Source organism: Oncorhynchus mykiss, chromosome 15 (genome assembly GCF_013265735.2).
Source record: "Oncorhynchus mykiss isolate Arlee chromosome 15, USDA_OmykA_1.1, whole genome shotgun sequence".
NCBI lineage: Eukaryota > Metazoa > Chordata > Actinopteri > Salmoniformes > Salmonidae > Oncorhynchus > Oncorhynchus mykiss.
The window spans coordinates 59914331-59934001 of record NC_048579.1 but is presented as its reverse complement, the minus strand read 5'-3'; the positions used below and the strand labels follow the sequence as shown (position 1 = coordinate 59934001).

The 19671-nt window shown below is 42.7% G+C and overlaps 2 protein-coding genes and 1 non-coding gene across 3 annotated transcripts; 2 read left to right on the top strand and 1 right to left on the bottom strand.

Annotated features, from left to right (window-relative positions):
• Positions 1-488: 488 nt before the first annotated feature.
• Positions 489-10563, top strand: orc5 (origin recognition complex, subunit 5). Its single transcript, XM_036944852.1, has 14 exons — positions 489-623; positions 845-1019; positions 1978-2256; positions 2445-2519; positions 3112-3223; positions 3684-3814; positions 4385-4433; positions 4614-4704; positions 4892-4947; positions 5312-5424; positions 5720-5767; positions 5858-5968; positions 8455-8567; positions 9521-10563. Exons 2-14 carry the CDS (start codon positions 906-908, stop codon positions 9564-9566), a joined length of 1338 nt encoding a protein of 445 aa, XP_036800747.1. The 5' UTR covers positions 489-623; positions 845-905; the 3' UTR covers positions 9567-10563.
• A 178-nt stretch (positions 10564-10741) lies between these two features.
• Positions 10742-10815, top strand: trnaa-ugc. Its single transcript has one exon. It is a non-coding gene; the product is annotated as a tRNA-Ala (tRNA).
• A 908-nt stretch (positions 10816-11723) lies between these two features.
• Positions 11724-16680, bottom strand: LOC110490476 (guanylyl cyclase-activating protein 1). The gene is made up of 4 exons (XM_021563881.2): positions 16274-16680; positions 13114-13263; positions 12927-13020; positions 11724-12817 (listed from the first exon to the last, which is right to left on the bottom strand). The coding sequence occupies exons 1-4, from the start codon at positions 16469-16471 to the stop codon at positions 12690-12692; spliced, it is 570 nt and encodes a 189-aa protein (XP_021419556.1). The 5' UTR covers positions 16472-16680; the 3' UTR covers positions 11724-12689.
• Between the last annotated feature and the right edge of the window lie 2991 nt (positions 16681-19671).

The window sequence follows — 19671 nt, the reverse complement described above, 5'->3', positions numbered from 1 at the left end:
ACTTGAATAACTATTTAAAAAATGTATTCATATATAGTATTCCATTTTTATTAATTTGTCCATATTGTGGGGCTTCTAGTGGATAGACCTTATGCTCAAGGAAATATAGCCTAATTAGGCTAATGAAAAAAGCATCAACAATGGCATTATTTTCTATTAACTCTTCCAAGTGTTGACTTTTTCCACATCTGCCACCAGTTTGGCGCCAAAACATTTACAACAAAGCAATCAAATAATTGTGTAAAAACATATAAAGGATATTTCATGCTAAAACCCTCATGTTAAACACCAATGGTATTCAGTAAACTGGTGGTTTATTTAAGTGATAATGCCCGAGAAGCCAGTGTTTGAACATTTTTGCAATGAATCGAAATGTCCTCAATTAAATCACTCGCTTTCATTACATCCCAAACTTCGCAAATAGGGGTGATGGCATTTGGTGATAGTGGCATTGCTTTGCTAATAAACAACTACAACTCCCAGAGTCAATTGCTTTAACCTGGCGGTGATTGGCTTGTAAAGAGACAGGAAATTGTGTGGTGAAATTTGGGGACGCGGGAAACTCTTGACAAGTTTACAGGGATGTTGGAAATGGGTAATTTCAGTGCATGAACTCCAACCAGGTAACATTATTCAGTATGCTTGCAGTAACAAAATATGAACTTTCAACAACTAAACACTACCCTTGAGTTTCCACGAGAGCTACACTGTTGTGGTCAGTTGAGTTAGCTAGCACTGCTGCAGAGGAAGGAAGGCAAAGACAGACAATTTGCACAATGCACCGCTAACGTTAGTTTGTCAAGAGTCACCTTGTTCTGTAACTGTCTCTTTATCTCTATTACAGGCCAAACTACTTTAAGTCACACACTTTACGGTTCGGTGTGTGTCTAAAAGTAGCCTAAACAATGGCAGCACAACGTCAGCACCTAGGGTATGAGGATGAAAAGTTGCAGCGCGTGATGGAGAGGTTGCCTTGCAGAGATGTCCAGGCGAGCATGCTGCTGGCGTTGATGGGAGAGGTCTGTGTCTGATTTGAAACATTGTAACATTATGTTCCTTACGGTAAACAGTTAAATAAATAAAACAACCACAGAGGGATGCTATGTTAGTTAGCTGGCTATGACTATCCAACACTGGAACTCTTCCAAGTCAAGGTAAGCTTTAGGTTTTACTCATTTATTGCCACCCGGGTCGTCAGTTTAACTGCTAAACTGCTTAAATTGTACTGCATGATTGTAGCAGGTTTACTAACTTGTTAGTTCTATTAGCTATGTTGACTGTGATGTTACTTAGATAATATGGTGAAACAGATGTAGGCTGTGTGTAGCGGTTATGACATGGTTTGACATTTTCTCCGCCTGGTCTCAGACAGCTGATGTGTTTTGCATTGAAGTCCACAAGCAAAAGGAAAATGTGAGAGGAGGAGTGCATGTAGATGCAAGAAGGAATACAATGTAGCTGCTGTGAAAGTGAACAATGTTTAAGTGTGATCAGGGGTATTCATTCCGATGATTCTGTTGAAAAAACGTTTCTTGGAAACGGAAGAAACGGGGATAAACATACATGCATTTGTCCAATAGAAACTCTTGTTTGGACTAATGATTACACCCTAGTTCAAAGAGCTAGATGCAATATTGATTGTCACTGTCTGTCAATGTGTCACTGTCTGTCAATGTGTGCATCTACGTTGTAAACTTTAATTCATAGACTAGATTGTAGCAACCTCATGATGGGTAATGGGAAAATTTTAGTATCATGTAGTAGCCTAAACCTATCGATGTTACATTGAACTGGGTAAATGGAATATGAATGACAAACATCCAAAATGCTGTAATAGAAATAAGGCCATGCTCATAAGTTGTCCTCCTTCATCTTAAACACCACCCATCGCCGCTATTAAATAATACATTTAAAATGTTTTCTTGCCCAAATATGTGAATCATTGTATTGAAACTTTAATACATTTTGTGCCTACAGCCAGAGCAATGCAGCTACCCTTCCATTTTCATTTATGGTCATCGTGCCACAGGAAAAAGCCATGTGATACACACCTTGCTGAAGGAACTGGAGCTTCCCTATGCCACAGTGAGCTGTGTGGAATGTGTCTCTGTAGGACTGCTGTTTGAGCAGGTTCTCCTCTCCCTCTTTGGCTCCGACTCTGCCTCCCTACTGTCCCGCAATCCCTCCCTGTCAGACTTCGTACGAGTCTACAAACAACTGTGTGTCCAGGCCTCAGCCAAGCAGACACGATACATTGTGAGTAAAAATCATCCTCACCTGTGATATTCCTGTGATAATCCACTTCTTTTAAAAATTGCATCCTCAGTTACATTGCAGGTTCTCTTTCTGATGAAGTATAACGTGAATTGTTATAAAGCATAATTTGTGGTATATTATGTATGATGAAACAGTTACAGTGACCTCTGCTGTGTGTATCTGGGTAGGTGCTGGACCGGGCTGAGCTCCTTAGAGATATGGAAGCCAATCTCCTCCCTGCCTTCTTGCGCCTTCAGGAACTGGTAAGTCATGTCACCTGTTGAGCATACTACCTCATTAAGTTGCAGACAGACTGAGTGATGGATGGTGAACTAGCGCAGAACGGTCCCTTTTTGATAGATAACCTTGAATTGAATGTTTCAAGGAGGCACTCGAATATGTGCATTGAAAGGCAGTGATGAGGAAGAATGACAATCATTCTTTGCATATTCATTCTGAACTTCAAAAGTGCAGGTACATAACCCGAATGTTAGGTTATTGTTTAGTTTTTAAAGCTGAATGCCGCCTGTTTTTATCTTGGTAGAGGTGTTTTTAACAGCTGTGTGAGTGGCATGTAGCGAGTGCAGTTACGGTGACAGATGCACCTTTTGAGGTGATAATCAGAAGCAGTATTGTAATGTGAAGTGTTGGGAGAATGCACTTGGACAGCTGTCTTCATAACTGTCCTCCCTCTTTAGTTTACTCAGGTTTGAAGGAGGAAAACACATCCCCTTGCATTGATGTTGTAAAGGTGTTGTTGACTACCAACATAGTTGTATTCTTTGTGAATCCACAATGCAATGCCATGATCTGATTCTGTACCTCTACGTAACTGACACACGGTTTCTCTGGCAGGTCGAGGACAATGTGACGGTGATCCTACTCAGTGAGATAGTATGGGATAAGTTCCGACCCAACACTGGCTGCTTTGAACCACTGCTGCTCCACTTCCCTGACTACAGTAAAGGTACAGCTGTCAACAGACAAGCATCTATGGCCTTTAGCATTGAATTAGGTACAGATGGATTAGTGGCAGTGGAGGCTGCTGAGGGGAGGACGGCTCATAATAATGGCTGGAACGGTGCAAATGGAATGGCATCAAACACCTAGAAACCATGTGTTTGACGTATTTGATACCATTCCACCTACTCCGCTCCAGTCATTATCACAAGACTGTTCTCCCCAATTAAAGTCTCACCAACCTCCTCTTTGTACCTGTGGTTTTGCACCAACACATGAGAAGTGACTGACAGAACACAGCAAACAAAGGCATCCGGTCGAGAAAATTAACACTTAGGATTTAATCAATGTTTGAAAGAATGTCTGAGTTCCTGTACATAAAATGACCACAATCATGTATGAGGGAATCTTTGTGTGTGACTTCATTTGAGGCAGGCATTGACTGTGTGTATGTTTTCCCTGTGCAGGGGAGCTGCAGCAGATCCTGTCTGAGGACAGCCACCCATCCTACTCCCCAGAGCTCTACTCAGCCTTCATCAACATTCTACTGGGAGTCTTCTACTCCGTCTGCAGGGACCTCCGAGAGCTCAGACACCTGGTCAGTTACACACTACATAAGTAGTCAGGCACACTCATAGTAACACTGAACTCTCACAAACATGCTCACACATTCAGACCACACTCAGTAAGGACACAGACACACTCAAAGTAACTCTCAACTAGCTGTTAACACGCTCTGTCATAACACGCTCTGACAGCCCAGATAAAGAACTAGCCCTTGCACCTATCTCTAGATGTGTCTTGATGCCCCCTTGTAAGTCTGAAAAAAATGTATGGCTTGCACACTTATCCCAGTCCTTTAAGATGTATTCTGGGGGCTTAAAGAAGTGCCAATAGGTTGGTGCAAGGGGTTCATTTCAGATTAGGCAATAGTTTGCTCTGTTGTACAGACACTCTCTCCATGCTACCCTTTGAGGACTCAGTATGAGTTTGTTTCCAGGCTATCCATCACTATTTTATTTAGTCCACTTGAGTTACTACTTCTAAGGATTGGGGTTTTCTTTGATATGCAGAATTGTAATAATGATCCAACCTTGGCTGACATGTTGTCTGACATCATAGTCTGTACTTGTTGTCATTTCATATTTTTAATTCTCTTTTCAAACAGGCTGCCCTCAATTTCTCTAAATTCGTTGAACCTTTGGAGCAAGGCAAAGGTAATATATTCATATTTCTAGAACAGTAACCACATCAATATTTCAATTACTTTGCTGTCTTCCCTTAGTGTCTCTCTGTACTTTAATTTGATGATGGATTCCTTTCATGTCATCCTCTCTCTAGATTGTCTCTCAGATTATCAATGTTGAAATTCCAACCTTTATTTTCTCTGCCCTCAGTGAAAGAGAGTGACACTCACAAGCTGTGGAGGAACATCGAGCCTCATCTGAAGAAGGCCATGCAGACGGTGTACCTGCGAGAGGTGTCCAGGTCTGTCTGTGTACATCTGCCTCAGCCAAAGATGATCGAGTCCCATTGATTTAGCTTCCGTGACCGACCTTCTCTTATGGACTGACAACAGACGGCCTTAATTCCGTTTGCCGGCCTTTATCACACAACCGCTGGCTCTGTAATAGGGGTGTGTCCCCTGACTTTGTCATGTCTCTCTTCTGCTCAGTGTGCAGTGGGAGCAACAGCTGAAGATGGAGGAGAAGGAGGCAGGAGCCGTGAGAGGTAGGCAAGGAGAAGTGTGGACACACAGATATGCATGCACTAAGAACAAGACCGGTGGAAATAACCTAGTTAGAATCTAGTGACCAGGACCAGTTCACACACTCCCAGACCCCAGCTATCTCCTCCTTTGTGTTGCTGCTAATCCCCAGCCTGAGAGGGAGTTGAGGGGAGTGGACCCTCTAAACTACCCCTATGTTTATCCCCGAATGGAGGGCCGACTCCAGACTCATTGGTACTAGATACCCAGACAGTGGAAACAACAGCAGATGTTTCTCTCATCTCCTATCCACAAGCCATCTTTAGATGATGCTGTTGTACATGTTTCCCAGGTAAAGACATTGAGAGCTTCCTCTGCCTTTCTCAGGTCTGTCTGCTCATGCCCATGTGGAGTTGCCTTACTACTCCAAGTTCCTGCTGATAGCTGCATACCTGGCCTCCTACAACCCTGCTCGCACTGACAAACGCTTCTTCCTCAAGGTACCTGTTCTCTCCTCAGCACCTTCACCTCCTTCACCTCACCATCTCAAAAGCTAGACACGTTGGAATAGGAGTCTGTTGTTAAACATCAATGCCACCTGATATTCACCAACTCTGTTTGCCTGCTACTTTGCCTACTTGTATTTATTTTTTTCTCGGGGGGGGGGGGGGTGTAGATCAGCTTTAATATTGTAGATGGATTGCAGTTTCTATCAATGTTATTGTTTGCATAATTTCCCCTCATCCTTGTGTGTTTTAGTTATTGGTGATTATATGATTCTCTCTTGCCCAACAGCACCATGGCAAAATAAAAAAGACCAACTTTTTGAAGAAACATGAAAAGGTGATTATCTTTAGCTAAAGCTGTTGTACTATTCTTTAGGTTTAGTCAATGAGATGTTCTACCTAGTGAATTCACCTCCCTCCCATTCAGACCAGTAATCACCTGCTGGGGCCCAAGCCGTTCCCTCTGGACCGTCTCCTGGCCATCTTCTACAGTGTGGTGGACAGCAGAGTGGCACCCACCGCCAGTGTTTTCTGTCAGGTCAGCTGAGACACTCAGGCTTTCTGCAGTGTCATCCAAGGGATAATTAAAAAATAAATACACTGGGGCAAAAAAGTATTTAGTCAGCCACCAATTTTGCAAGTTCTCTCACTTAAAAAGGAGTGAGGCCTGTAATTTTCATCATAGGTACACTTCAACTATGACAGACAAAATGAGAAAAAAAATCCAGAAAATCACATTGTAGGATTTTTAATTAATATATTTGCAAGTTATGGTGGAAAATAAGTATTTGGTCAATAACAAAAGTTTATCTCAATACTTTGTTATATACCCTTTGTTGGCAATGACAGAGGTCAAACATTTTCTGTAAGTCTTCACAAGGTTTTCACACACTGTTGCTGATATTTTGGCCCATTCCTCCATGCAGATCTCCTCTAGAGCAGTGATGTTTTGGGGCTGTTGCTGGGCAACACGGACTTTCAACTCCCCCCAAAGATTTTCTATGGGGTTGAGATCTGGAGACTGGCTAGGCCACTCCAGGACCTTGAAATGCTTCTTACGAAGCCACTCCTTCATTGCCCGGGCGGTGCGTTTGGGATCATTGTCATGCTGAAAGACCCAGCCACGTTTCAACTTCAATGCCCTTTCTGATGGAAGGAGGTTTTCACTCAAAATCTCACGATACATGGCCCCATTCATTCTTTCCTTTACATGGATCAGTAGTCCTGGTCCCTTTGCAGAAAAACAGCCCAAAGCATGATGTTTCCACCCCCATGCTTCACAGTAGATATGGTGTTCTTTGGATGCAACTCTGCATTATTTGTCCTCCAAACACGACGAGTTTAGTTTTTACCAAAAAGTTATATTTTGGTTTCATCTGACCATATGACATTCTCCCAATCTTCTTCTGGATCATTCAAATGCTCTCTCGCAAACTTCAGACGGGCCTGGACATGTACTGGCTTAAGCAGGGGGACACGTCTGGCACTGCAGGATTTGAGTCCCTGGCGGCATAGTGTGTTACTGATGGTAGGCTTTGTTACTTTGGTCCCAGCTCTCTGCAGGTCATTCACTAGGTCCCCCTGTGTGGTTCTGGGATTTTTGCTCACCGTTCTTGTGATAATTTTGACCCCACGGGGTGAGATCTTGCGTGGAGCCCCAGATCGAGGGAGATTATCAGTGGTCTTGTATGTCTTCCATTTCCTAATAATTGCTCCCACAGTTGATTTCTTCAAACTAAGCTGCTTACCTATTGCAGATTCAGTCTTCCCAGCCTGGTGCAGGTCTACAATTTTGTTTCTGGTGTCCTTTGACAGCTCTTCTGTCTTGGCCATAGTGGAGTTTGGAGTGTGACTGTTTGAGGTTGTGGACAGGTGTCTTTTATACTGATAACAAGTTCAAACAGGTGCCATTAATACAGGTAACGAGTGGAGGACAGAGGAGCCTCTTAAAGAAGTTGTTACAGGTCTGTGAGAGCCAGAAATCTTGCTTGTTTGTAGGTGACCAAATACTTACTTTCCACCATAATTTGCAAATAAATTCATTAAAAATCCTACAATGTGATTTTCTGGATTTCTTTTCTCATTTTGTCTGTCATAGTTTAAGTGTACCTATGATGAAAATTTACAGGCCTCTCATCTTTTTAATTGGGAGAACTTGCACAATTGGTGGCTGACTAAATACTTTTTTGCCTCACTGTATTTAACCTTTATTTTGACAGGGAGTCATGCTGAGATCAAGGACTCTTACAAATGAGCCCTGTATCATACATACACATCAATATACACTATAGACATGAATATTCATGAAAAGTAAAACGCACTCATATACTGAACAAAAATATAAATGCAACATTCAACGATTTTGCAGAGTTTCAGTTCATATAAGGAAATCAATCAATTGAAATATATTCATTAGGCCCTTATCTATGGATCTCACATGACTAGGAAGGGGAGCGGCCATGGGAGGGCATAGGCCCACCCTCTTGGGAGCCGGGCCCACCCACTGGTGACCCAGGCCTGGCCAATCAGAATGAGTTTCCCCAAAAAATAATGAGTCCCCCCCTCATGATCCTGCAGGTGAAGAAGCTGGATGTGGAGGTCCTGGGGGCAGGAAAGATTTATGGAACATTTCTAGGATCTTTTATTTCAGCTCATGAAACCAACACTTTACATGTTGAGTCTTATATTTTTGTTCAGTATAAAACAAACTCATTCTTCAGTGGAAAAGGTCCTCAATCAGCTCTGACTGAACTGGGATCATGGAAAATGATGTAGCGATGTTATTTAGTGGAACTCCTGGAATAGTCATGTGATGGTAGTATTAGTGTATGATTGGATGGTTCTTATTCTAATTCACCAGCTGACCCCTTGGCTAGATTATTTCAACCCCTGAACTGCTCTTGAATTGATGTGTGGTAGGGGCTTAATGTGAAGTGATTTTAAAATGATTTGATCTCCAGTCTGAATTCTCTATTTGTGTAAAGCCAAATGAAATATGGTTGATGACAAGCCCCCCCCCCCCAGATCTCCTCCCTGGTGACCCTTCAGCTGTTGAATCAGGTGGGCCACGATGACCAGTTGGATGCGCCCAAGTACAAATGTGCCGTCTCTCTGGACTTCATCCTCGCCATCTCCAGGTGTGTATGTTACTGTTGTCTTTAGTGCAGGGCTCTCCAACCCTGTTCCTAGGGAAATACTCTCCTGTAGGTGTTCGCTCCAACCCCAGTTGTAACTGACCTCTTTCGGTTCATAAACCAGCTAATTATTAGAACCTGGTGTGCTAGATTGGGGTTGGAGGGAACAAACAGGGTTGGAGTGAACCTACAGGAGTGTAGCTCTCCAGGAACAAGGTTGGAGGGAACCTACAGGAGGGTGGCTCTCCAGGAACCGCGTTGTAGTGAACCTACAGGAGGGTAGCTCTCCAGGAACAGGGTTGGAGGGTAGCTCTCCAGGAACAGGGTTGGAGGGAACCTACAGGAGGGTAGTTCTCCAGGAACAGGGTTGGAGGGAACCTACAGGAGGGTAGCTCTCCAGGAACAGGGTTGGAGGGAACCTACAGGAGGGTAGCTCTCCAGGAACAGGGTTGGAGGGTAGCTCTCCAGGAACAGGGTTGGAGGGAACCTACAGGAGGGTGGCTCTCCAGGAACAGGGTTGGAGGGAACCTACAGGAGGGTGGCTCTCCAGGAACAGGGTTGGAGGGAACCTACAGGAGGGTAGCTCTCCAGGAACAGGGTTGGAGGGAACCTACAGGAGGGTAGCTCTCCAGGAACAGGGTTGGAGGGAACCTACAGGAGGGTAGCTCTCCAGGAACAGGGTTGGAGGGAACCTACAGGAGGGTGGCTCTCCAGGAACAGGGTTGGAGGGAACCTACAGGAGGGTAGCTCTCCAGGAACAGGGTTGGAGGGAACCTACAGGAGGGTAGCTCTCCAGGAACAGGGTTGGAGGGAACCTACAGGAGGGTAGCTCTCCAGGAACAGGGTCAGAGAGCCCTGCTTTAGTGTATTCACCACAAATCTGTTTTACTGCTAGACATTTCTATTTTTAGAATATCAGATGCTGACTTTTGTGACCGACTGCTCTTAATTTCCAGGACTGTGAGCTTTGACATGGTAAAGTACCTGTATGACTTCCTCTAGCCATGGTGGTTTAAGGGAGAGGAATTCAGCTGGACTCTGATGGAATGGAATGTACTGGTGGACATTGGACAAACATGAGCAGAAAGGTGGGAGATGCTTTGGTTGTCTGGACTCCTCACTGTGTGTGCACTGTGCAGGACCAGAGGACTATGGAATCATTAGGCCTATGCTTTACTGCCCCCTGATGACTGACTGGAACCACTGTCAGACACCAGCATCTGCAGCATTGTGAATGTTCTGCCTTGTGAATGTGCCTATTGATTCCCTAGCTACACCTGTTTGATTGTGGTAAACAAACAATGGAGAACATTCATATTTTACTGGATTCACAGGAGCCCTTTGGATACCTTGGGGTTGTGGTGGACTTCAATATTATTTTTCAATTAAATGTCCCAAAATAAAATGTCCTTGTTAACAAAGGTTTCATAATTGTGACCGGATTCTGTTCTCTCCATGGTCTGACAACTACAGCTACGCACAATAAGAACCTGGTAGAATGAAGGACTCATCGAAGACTTCTTTTAAGGTACAAAATGTAGGGTATGTAATATTTCTACATTTCCTTCTTTCTGACTCTAGATCTTGCGTTCCCATGAAGTCAAATTGTCCCATTAATTGCTCTGTTGGCGTAAATGGCTGTGCTGATAGTATGAAATAAGGTCGGCACAATAATCGTGTAAATAACAATTATGGATAATAACCGTGAACACAAAAGAAACATCTTGAAACGTTTATTTTAGGGGGGTCCACTTTATTTAGTAGATATTGACAAGTTTACCCAATAGCAGTTTTTCATTTTTACATGAGGGTAATGTTAGTCATGGTTTTACGAGCAGAACGGCATGGTCGAGAGGAGAAACTTCCTTACCAAATGTTCCAAGCGGTCAGACCCATTCATTTTAGAAACGTGGTTGTCACCAAAGCTGTGTTGTATTCATTAGGTATGGCTATTTTCAAAGATTCAGTATAATACATTAAAAGCGCAAAACATTTTTTTTAACAAAGATGACTGACAATATCCATGGCCGTTTTCATGACAATTAATTGTTACCCAAAATTCCATAGTGGTCAAAGCCCCATGTACTACATAGTCTCTCTCAGATTCCCTTTAAGCTATATGTGGGAGGGATCTGAGCTGAGGCACTAGATAGTAGCAGTACACTAGTGTCTCATTGGTCCCGTGTAGCTCAGTTGGTAGAGCATGGCACTTGCAACGCCAGGGTTGTGGGTTCAATTCCCGCGGGGGACAACTATGAAAATGTATGGACTCACTAATGTAAGAAGCTCTGGATAAGAGCGTCTGCTAAATGACTAAAATGTAAAATGATCAGCTCTCCATGATGGTTGACATCCTTCCTGATAACAATGCCATTGATTTAGTATATGTGGTTAGTGGTGTGTTATAGGCTGCAGTTGTAGCTTATTAATGCTTTCTGGGTTGACAGTTGCCATATTCCTGGGTACTTGTTTATTTGTCACTAGCCATTCCTGCCCCAGTGAATCCCATAACTGATGACAATTTATCCAGATTTAAACACTTATCCTGTGAGCAGTGGATCAACCAGTTCAGCACTGCAGAGGTAAAGCCAGTACAGTCAGATCCACAAGGGGAGTTTAGGTGGTTTTAGGTCCTTACCCTGACTGACTGTGACCTCTACTCCTTTTTATTTGGTTTGGGTGTTTTCTATGTATCAGCCGGCATATTTATTGATATTTTACATCATGTTCATGTCGTTTTTAAACATGCTGCTGACTGTCAGACTGCCCTGGTCAGTGTCCCTCCTTCCAGATTAGTTCAGATCCATGTAAGTGCTGCGTAACCTTTTTGTAGTGCTTTATGGATGTGTGTTACCATGGAAATGGGTCATGGTTGTCATGGCAACCGTACTGGCGCAGTCTGCCTTGTGACTCACCTCCCTGTCTCCTTAATTATGCCACAGAGGCTGTAATGTCTGTTAGGCATTTTGATTTCTAAAACAATAGTGAGCAATTAAAGCTGTGGAGTGTGATGAAAATACAAGAGATTTCAATCTTTATTTGACTATTATAAACTAGAGCAATTTTTGGGTAAAACAAGGTTAGTGGGCTATGGATCTATATAAAGGTAATTCTAATGCCATCTAGGTGAGCGCATTGGTCATTCATGTATGTCTCACAGAAACACAAACAAATGTGCACAATTTATTTTTTACACTTTACTGTCTGGTAGGGAAAACATTAGAATGTAGTTGTGTTAAGATATTCCTTCAAATTAATGTCCTGAAAATGCTGACTTTAATTTCTTAACAACTGGGGCCAGTGCAATGTAAAAACATGCTGGTCTTATTTATTTTTTTACAAAGTGCATTTTGTGACAAGTATCTAAGTTATTTAGATCCCTAACTTGTGGAAGAACCTGTTTACTGAGGAACTGGAACGTTTAGTCATGGCACAGAATGAACTTGGGTTCTAGTCATATTTGAGCTGACAACTGACTGTACTGGGAGGAAAGTGAGTGAATTATAACTTCCTCCAATAGAACCCGGACGCACAGTCAGCGAGAGGAACCACTCAACTGAATAACTGAGTTTGGTCCAAAAGATCATTAGAGACATCATTATCAATGTGGTTTGGAAATGATAATTTCCCTACAGGAATCTGCCTCTGAGGTGGGTGAGGGATTTAAAAATATATATTTATTTTTTGTCAGGAATGCATGGGTTATAATGGGTAATCACCACCTTGGGTAGTCACCACTCCACTCCCTCCACCCTCTTTATCCTCCACCCTCCTTATGTTTTATGACCTAGTTGGGTCTCCGGTTCAGCTGACGGTGTGAGAAATCTCTCATCATGTAGACCTCTCTCAGATTTAGATCATGCACAAGGGCACTAACCAGCCAGCGATGGTTGACTGAGTTATTTGTATGCAGGCAAAGGGAATTTTTCATCGTCATTCAACCTCTTGTGAATTCCGACAACAAAGAATGCATTCAAAGCATGGCTCTTCAGCATTGCTAAGATAAAGATTGTCTTTATACAAATCTGGGCTAGATCTTTTGAGGGCTCATGGCTCAGTTCCTATGTGGCCCTTCGGCAGTCTATTACAATGGAGAGTGGAGATGGAGGCGTCTGAGGGCAGACTCTAAACACTGTGCCTCCGATTGTGGATCATGGCGACTATGTGGGTGAGATCCAAGGTCTTCATCATTACTTCCATGAAGTCTTCGTCAGTGTGAGCCCCTGCCACAAACTCCTCCAAAGACAGCTCCCCTGATGGGTAGAAGGTAGAAGACAAGGTCAAGAGATTGTTAGCCTGAAATGGAAAGGGACAGAACTCACAACCCTACAAGTCTGACAAAAAAAGGAAGTGGACACTCGCCATCTCCGTTGACATCTATCTTATCAAACACCCGGTTGGTGAACTCCTCCGCATCAACTTCCTGGTTTTCGTTCCCATTGATTGCACGGATAGCCTGAAGAAGAGAAAAGGAGCGAGTTAGCCTGCATGCCTTTGTGTGATACAGATTCCATTGCACAGCACTGCCTATCTGGACTGGTCTCTATACCTTTATGATGTTTAGCAGCTCACTTCGATCAATGCACCCGTTGCCGTCCACATCATACAGCTTAAAGTACCAGCGGAGCTTATGTTCCATTTTACCCCGCATCACCAGGCTCAGAGCAGCCACATACTCCAAGAAGTCTATGTAGCCATCCTGTAAAAAGGAAAGTGTGTTAGTTGAAACGTCTCTTTTTACCATCTCAGATTATCTCAGTCATCTCCTCAAGATGTAGGTGATCATGTTCTGCTTAGATGATGCAGGGATGATAACCATGTATAATCGCTGGGGGATTATCTCCACACTGATCTGTGCCAAGGCCGTGGCAAGACATACAGATGTAGGATCTTAATTTGATCACCATGTTGCAGGTTAACTTTCCTGCAATGTAAGACATTTTAAAACCTGTAGTGTATTTGAGGTTTAAACATTTCTGACTTGATTTTCTCTTTTGTAAAAAATGTATCAACCCCTTCAAAAAATGTCCATTAATTATAATCCACATAATAATTCACTTTTCCTGTTGCTATAGGATTATTTTCCTGCTGTAGAAAACTGGATCACATTAAGATCCTACAAAATTACTTGGCAGCATTAGTGCCCTCTGGGTCAACCCAAATTAGTCGCACTTCGCTCAGCTTTACACTGACACCATCACTTCACTATGCCTGCGTTTACACAGGCAGCCCAATTCTGATCCTTTTTTCACTAATTGGTCTCTGACCAATCAGATCAGTTCTGAAAAAGAGCTGATGTGATTGGTCTCCGACCAAATCAACAAAAAAAAATGGTCACATACACATGGTTAGAAGATGTTAATGCGAGTGTAGTGAAATGCTTGTGCTTCTAGCTCCGACCATGCAGTAATATCTAACAAGTAATCTAACCTAACAATTTCACAACAACTACGTTATACACACAAGTGTAAAGGAATGATTAAGAATATGTACAGATAAATATATGGATGAGCGATGGCCGAACTGCATAGGTAAGATGAAGTAGATGGTATAGAGTACAGTATATACATATGAGATGAGTAATGTAGGTATGTAAACATTATATATTATATAAAGTGGCATTGTTTAAAGTGACTAGTGATACATTTTTTACATCCCATTTTGAATTATTAAAGTGGCTAGAGATTTGAGTCAGTATATTGGCAGCAGCCACTCAATGTTAGTGATGGCTGTTTAACAGTCTGATGGCCTTGAGATAGAAGCTGTTTTTCAGTCTCTCGGTCCCTGCTTTGATGCACCTGTACTGACCTCGCCTTCTGGATGATAGTGGGGTGAACAGGCAGTGGCTCGGGTGGTTGTTGTCCTTGATGATCTTTTTGGCCTTCCTGTGACATCGGGTGGTGTAGGTGTCCTGGAGGGCAGGTACTTTGCCCCCGGTGATGTGTGTGCAGACCTCACTATCCTCTGGAGAGCTTTACGGATGTGGGCGGAGCAGTTGCCATTCCAGGCGGTGATACAGCCCGACAGGATGCTCTCGATTGTAAAAGTTTGAGTGTTTTCTTCACGCTGTCTGTGTGGGTGGACCATTTCAGTTTGTCCGTGATGTGTACGCCGAGGAACTTAAAACTTACTACCCTCTCCACTACTGTTCCATTGATGTGGATAGGGGGGTGTTCCCTCTGCTTTTTCCTGAAGTCCACGATCATCTCCTTTGTTTTGTTGACGTTGAGTGTGAGGTTATTTTCCTGACACCACACTCCTAGGACCCTCGTCTCGTTGTTGTTGGTAATCAGGCCTATCACTGTAGTGTCGTTTGCAAACTTGATGATTGAGTTGGTGTGCATGGTTACGCAGTCATGGGGGAACAGGGAGTACAGGAGAGGGCTGAGAACGCACCCTTGTGGGGCCCCAGTGTTGAGGATCAGCGGGGTGGAGATGTTTCTTACCCTCACCACCTGGGGGCGTCCCGTTAAAGTCCAGGACCTAGTTGTACAGGGCGGGGTCGAGACCCAGGGTCTTGAGCTTAATGACGAGTTTGGAGGGTACTATGGTGTTAAATGCTGAGCTGTAGTCGATGAACAGCATTCTCACATAGGTATTCCTGTTGTCCAGATGGGTATGGGCAGTGTGATTGCGATTGCGTCGTCTGTGGACCTATTGTGGTGGTAAGCAAATTGGAGTGGGTCTAGGGTGTCAGGTAGGGTGGAGGTGATATGATCCTTGACTAGTCTCTCGAAGCACTTCATGATGACGGAAATGAGTGCTACGGGGTGATGGTCATTTAGCTCAGTTACCTTCGCTTTCTTGGGAACAGAAACAATGGTGGCCCTCTTGAAGCATGTGGGAACAGCAGACTGATAAGGATTGCTACACCCATAAAACTACTAGCTACTGACAGAAATGGGAAACTCAAAACACATAAAGGTCTAATCTGGCACACAGCTCTTGAGATCTGGACATTCCTTAGGGTTCAATGTGATAAAATGGAGATTCAAGTCATTTCTTTGAAGTGAACATTCAATATTCTGATCAGTGTAACCAACTGTTCACATGCATCATGTTCTGTCATTAAACTTTCACATAAGCTATCACTAATTCAAATCAGCTGTCTCTGATGCTGAAATAATTTAAAAGAGAAAAATAGTAGATAAACTCAGACCGCACTCCTACCGCAGAGATATTGACAACTTGTCTCTCAAAATAATCCTCGTACTAAATCGCATATGAATCCAATCCCAGCCTATTATAATATTATAATCAAAGGTGACAGGGTTACTAAATATAGTTGTGTAAATTGAGCCTTAGTACTTGTGAGATGATTAGCTTCTTCAAACTCATCTGGAAGACTAGTCTAAACAAAACCCTTGGATTCAAGAGATTCCCTATGTTTAACTGTGGATTTTTGCTGGTTTAAGATGCACACTTTTTAAAATGTTCTTTAGCTTTTGGAAAATGGAGAACTAGGGGTCTTATTTGAGTAGAGGCATTATGGCATTACTATATATTTAGGTGCACTTGTAATTAGTGCATAGATTTTACAATGCAGCCAATCATATCCTTATACATACCTCTGTTGGTAAGGTGTCCCCTTCACCATTTTGAGTGTGCCTGAGGCGTTCCTACTTTGACATATAAATGTAAAGCCCATTTTAGCCTATAGCATCCCCTTTGCAAGCAGCTTCGGTTCAATGAATGCCACATCGTCTTACCTTGTTCATATCGAACGTGCGGAACATCTGCTCGATGTAGGCGTTGGCTTCAGCATCCAGTCCCCGGAGCCCAAAGAACTGCTTGAACTCATGCAGGGTGAGCTGACCCGAAGGACACTCTGTCATGAACTTCTTATACCAGAGGTGCTTCTCCACAGCCTGGAGATCTTCCACGGTGGATCCTGTAGCGTTACCCATGTCTGTACAGTCGCTGACTTTTGTGATGGCTGGAGCCTATAGAAGTGTCGAAAGACGGGGTTAGCGGTCGCCTTAAGAGCCCTATTGGTCTACTGTGAAGCGGAGGGTATCGCTCTTCACAGTCACACAACGATGGGACCTGGGGAGGAGGTGGGCACCGGCCAGGGCTTTTGAATCAGGTCGGACTGGCCACACCCTATTGTGTTTTCCCTGTCTCTAGTTGGCTGTAACCCAGGAGCAGCAGCTGATAAAGGGCTTAAGGCCCCATTGGAGGAAAGGAGGACTGTACACTGTCCACCAACCATGGGGACAGGGACGCTGACTTACACCTTGGTATTCTCTTTCTCAAACTGATAAGTACCATTTAAAGGCCCTGTGCAGTCAAAATGTGATATATACATATATATTTCCACACTGAAGTTGGAATAACACTGTGAAAATGATAATGCCTTTTTAGTGTAAGAGCTGTTTGAAAAGGCTGCCTGAAATTTCAGCCTGTTTTGGCGGGATGGAGTTTTGGCCTGCCTGGTGACATCACCAAGCTGTAAATGATTTAATAGACCAATAAGAAAAAGTTCCAAATCTTATTTTCAGTTTTCCCCTCCCCACTCAGGCCACTCCCAGACAGTCCTAACAAAATTATTGCTTGAGAAATTGCTCTTTGCTAAAAAGCGATTTTTGTTTATTTTTGACCATTTTAATTGAAAACAGTCACAAAGGTACTTAATTGTTACTTTAGAAATTATTTGATATTGAGATACAAATTGCGGATTGGACCTTCCATTTTTTGGGGGATGTCTGTACTAAACTACTTATATTTCGAATGCTAAGGCAGGACAGCAATATGGTCCAATTTACGTACCTGTCACTATAAAGCGTTGTCATCCCTGCTGCCTCTGATCAGGCAGACTCACTAAGCAAATACTGTTTCTAAATGATGTCTGAGTGTTGGCATGTGCCATCCGCTTTTCTTAACCGATGGAATTTGATGTATAGCCTTTACTTTCACTCAAGTATGACACTTTAGTACTTTTTCCACCACTGTAAATGCACTGCAGCATCATTAGTCATACATATGAACATATGCATTGCTTCTCTGGATCAGCAATTGTAAAGTAAATGCTACTGCTTCTGGAAACTGTTTTCATTGAAGACTGAGCTCTTCTTAGGGCTGCAATCCCGTTACCGGGATCGATATAACAACAGCCAGTGAAAGTGCCGAGCGCCAAATTCAAACAACAGAAATCTCATAATTAAAATTCATCAAAAGTTATCTTGTTGTTAATCCCACCAAAGTGTCCGATTTTGAAATAGGCTTTACAGCGAAAGCACCACAAACGATTATGTTAGGTCACCACCAAGTCACAAAGAAATTCAGCCATTTTTCCAGCCAAAGAGAGGAGTCACAAAAAGCACAAATAGAGATAAAATGAATCACTAACCTTTTGATGATCTTCATCAGATGACACTCATAGGACTTTATGTTACACAATACATATGTTTTGTTCGATAAAGTGCATATTTATATAAAAAAAATCTCAGTATACATTCACATACGTTCACTAGTTCCAAAAACATCCAGTGATATTGCAGAGAGCCACATCATTTTACAGAAATACTCATTATAAATGTCGATGAAAAACAATTGTTAGACATGGAAATATAGATACACTTCTCCTTAATGCCACCGCGGTGTCAGAGTTCTAAAATACTTTGCGGAAAGCAAACCATGCAATAATCTGAGTATAGCTTTCAGACAACAAAGCAGCCAAAAAGATATCTGCCATATTGGGTAGTCAACATTATTCATAAATAGCATTATAAATATTCCTTTACCTTTGATCTTCATCAGAATGCACTCCCAGGAATCCCAGTTCCACATTAAATGTTTGATTTAGTTCTATAATGTCCATTTATTTCCAAAGAGCTACTTTTGTTAGCATGTTTGGTAAACAAATCCAAAGTCATGAAGCGCGTTCCCTAGTTGCAGACGAAATGTCAAAAAGTTCCGTTCCTGTCTGTAGAAACATGTCAAACAATGTATGGAATCAATCTTTAGGATGTTTTTAACATAAAACGTTAATAATGTTCCAACCGGAGAATTCCATTGTCTTCAGAAGTGCGATGGAACAGAACTCCCTCTCATGTGAACGTACATGGTCAGAGCATGGTCAGCTCATGGCAGACCCGACTCATTCCTCTCTCATTCAGTCCCCCTTCACAGTAGAATCCTCAAAAAGTTTCTAAAGACGGTTGACATCTAGTGGAAGCCTTAGGAAGTGCAACAACCAATATCCCACTGTATTCAATAGGGGCTGGGTTATAAATCGACCAGCCTCAGATTTCCCACTTCCTGTTAGGATTTCTTCTCAGGTTTTTGCCTGCCATATGAGTTCTGTTTATACTCACAGACATCATTCAAACAGTTTTAGAATCTTCAGAGTGTTTTCTATCCAATACTACTAATAATATGCATATATTAGCAACTGGGACTGAGGAGCAGGCCGTTTACTCTGGGCACCTTTCATTCAAGCTACTCAATACTGCCCCTGCAGCCATAAGAAGATTTATTAAAACAGCAACGACAGACTGTAGCTCTTACGGGGACAAAGTTCTCTAACAATCTGGAATCATTTCATGTTATCTCACCTATTTGCAAGCCTACATCAATCATGATCATGTGTCTGTGTGGCATTTGACTGGAAAGGGAAGAAAATAGTGAAGAATGTCACAGTTCTGTTTTAAGTTTGGTTTATTGAGATTCCTTCACATTCATAGACCAAGTAGGACCAGGTCATTAATCAGTTCATTGTGACCACAAGACGACGCTTTCTGCAAGCATAAACTATCTGTATTACAGTGCCAGACTTTGATTCTCCATACAGTGCAACAGTAACATTGATGCCAGACAAGCAGTGGATTTAGCATAATGCACAATAAAGTACTTCAACTGTGGCGCTTAGGCCCACATAGAACATTGTGGCACATCCTACAGTCAGAAGTGTCTTACTTAGACTACAGTACAGAGTACTGGCAGTACATCCAACAAGCCTCGTAACCACGCCAGCCCAGGACTTCCACATCCGGCTTCAACTGTGAGATCGTCTGAGACCGGACAGCTGATGAAACTGAGGAGTAATTCTGTCTGTAATAAAGCCTTTTTGTGAGGAAAAACTCATTCTGATTGGCTGGGCCTGGCT

What these genes read in the sequence shown, in the direction of transcription:
- orc5 (XM_036944852.1), top strand. Translation starts at nt 906, where the DNA reads ATGGCAGCACAACGTCAGCACCTAGGGTATGAGGATGAAAAGTTGCAG. An exon ending in CTTCCCTGACTACAGTAAAG is followed by an intron (nt 3,224 to 3,683) that starts GTACAGCTGTCA and finishes TTCCCTGTGCAG; the next exon opens with GGGAGCTGCAGCAGATCCTG. An exon ending in TTTTGAAGAAACATGAAAAG is followed by an intron (nt 5,768 to 5,857) that starts GTGATTATCTTT and finishes CCTCCCATTCAG; the next exon opens with ACCAGTAATCACCTGCTGGG.
- LOC110490476 (XM_021563881.2), bottom strand. Translation starts at nt 16,471, where the DNA reads ATGGGTAACGCTACAGGATCCACCGTGGAAGATCTCCAGGCTGTGGAG. An exon ending in GCACGTTCGATATGAACAAG is followed by an intron (nt 13,264 to 16,273) that starts GTAAGACGATGT and finishes TCCTTTTTACAG; the next exon opens with GATGGCTACATAGACTTCTT. An exon ending in GATAGATGTCAACGGAGATG is followed by an intron (nt 12,818 to 12,926) that starts GCGAGTGTCCAC and finishes TCTACCCATCAG; the next exon opens with GGGAGCTGTCTTTGGAGGAG.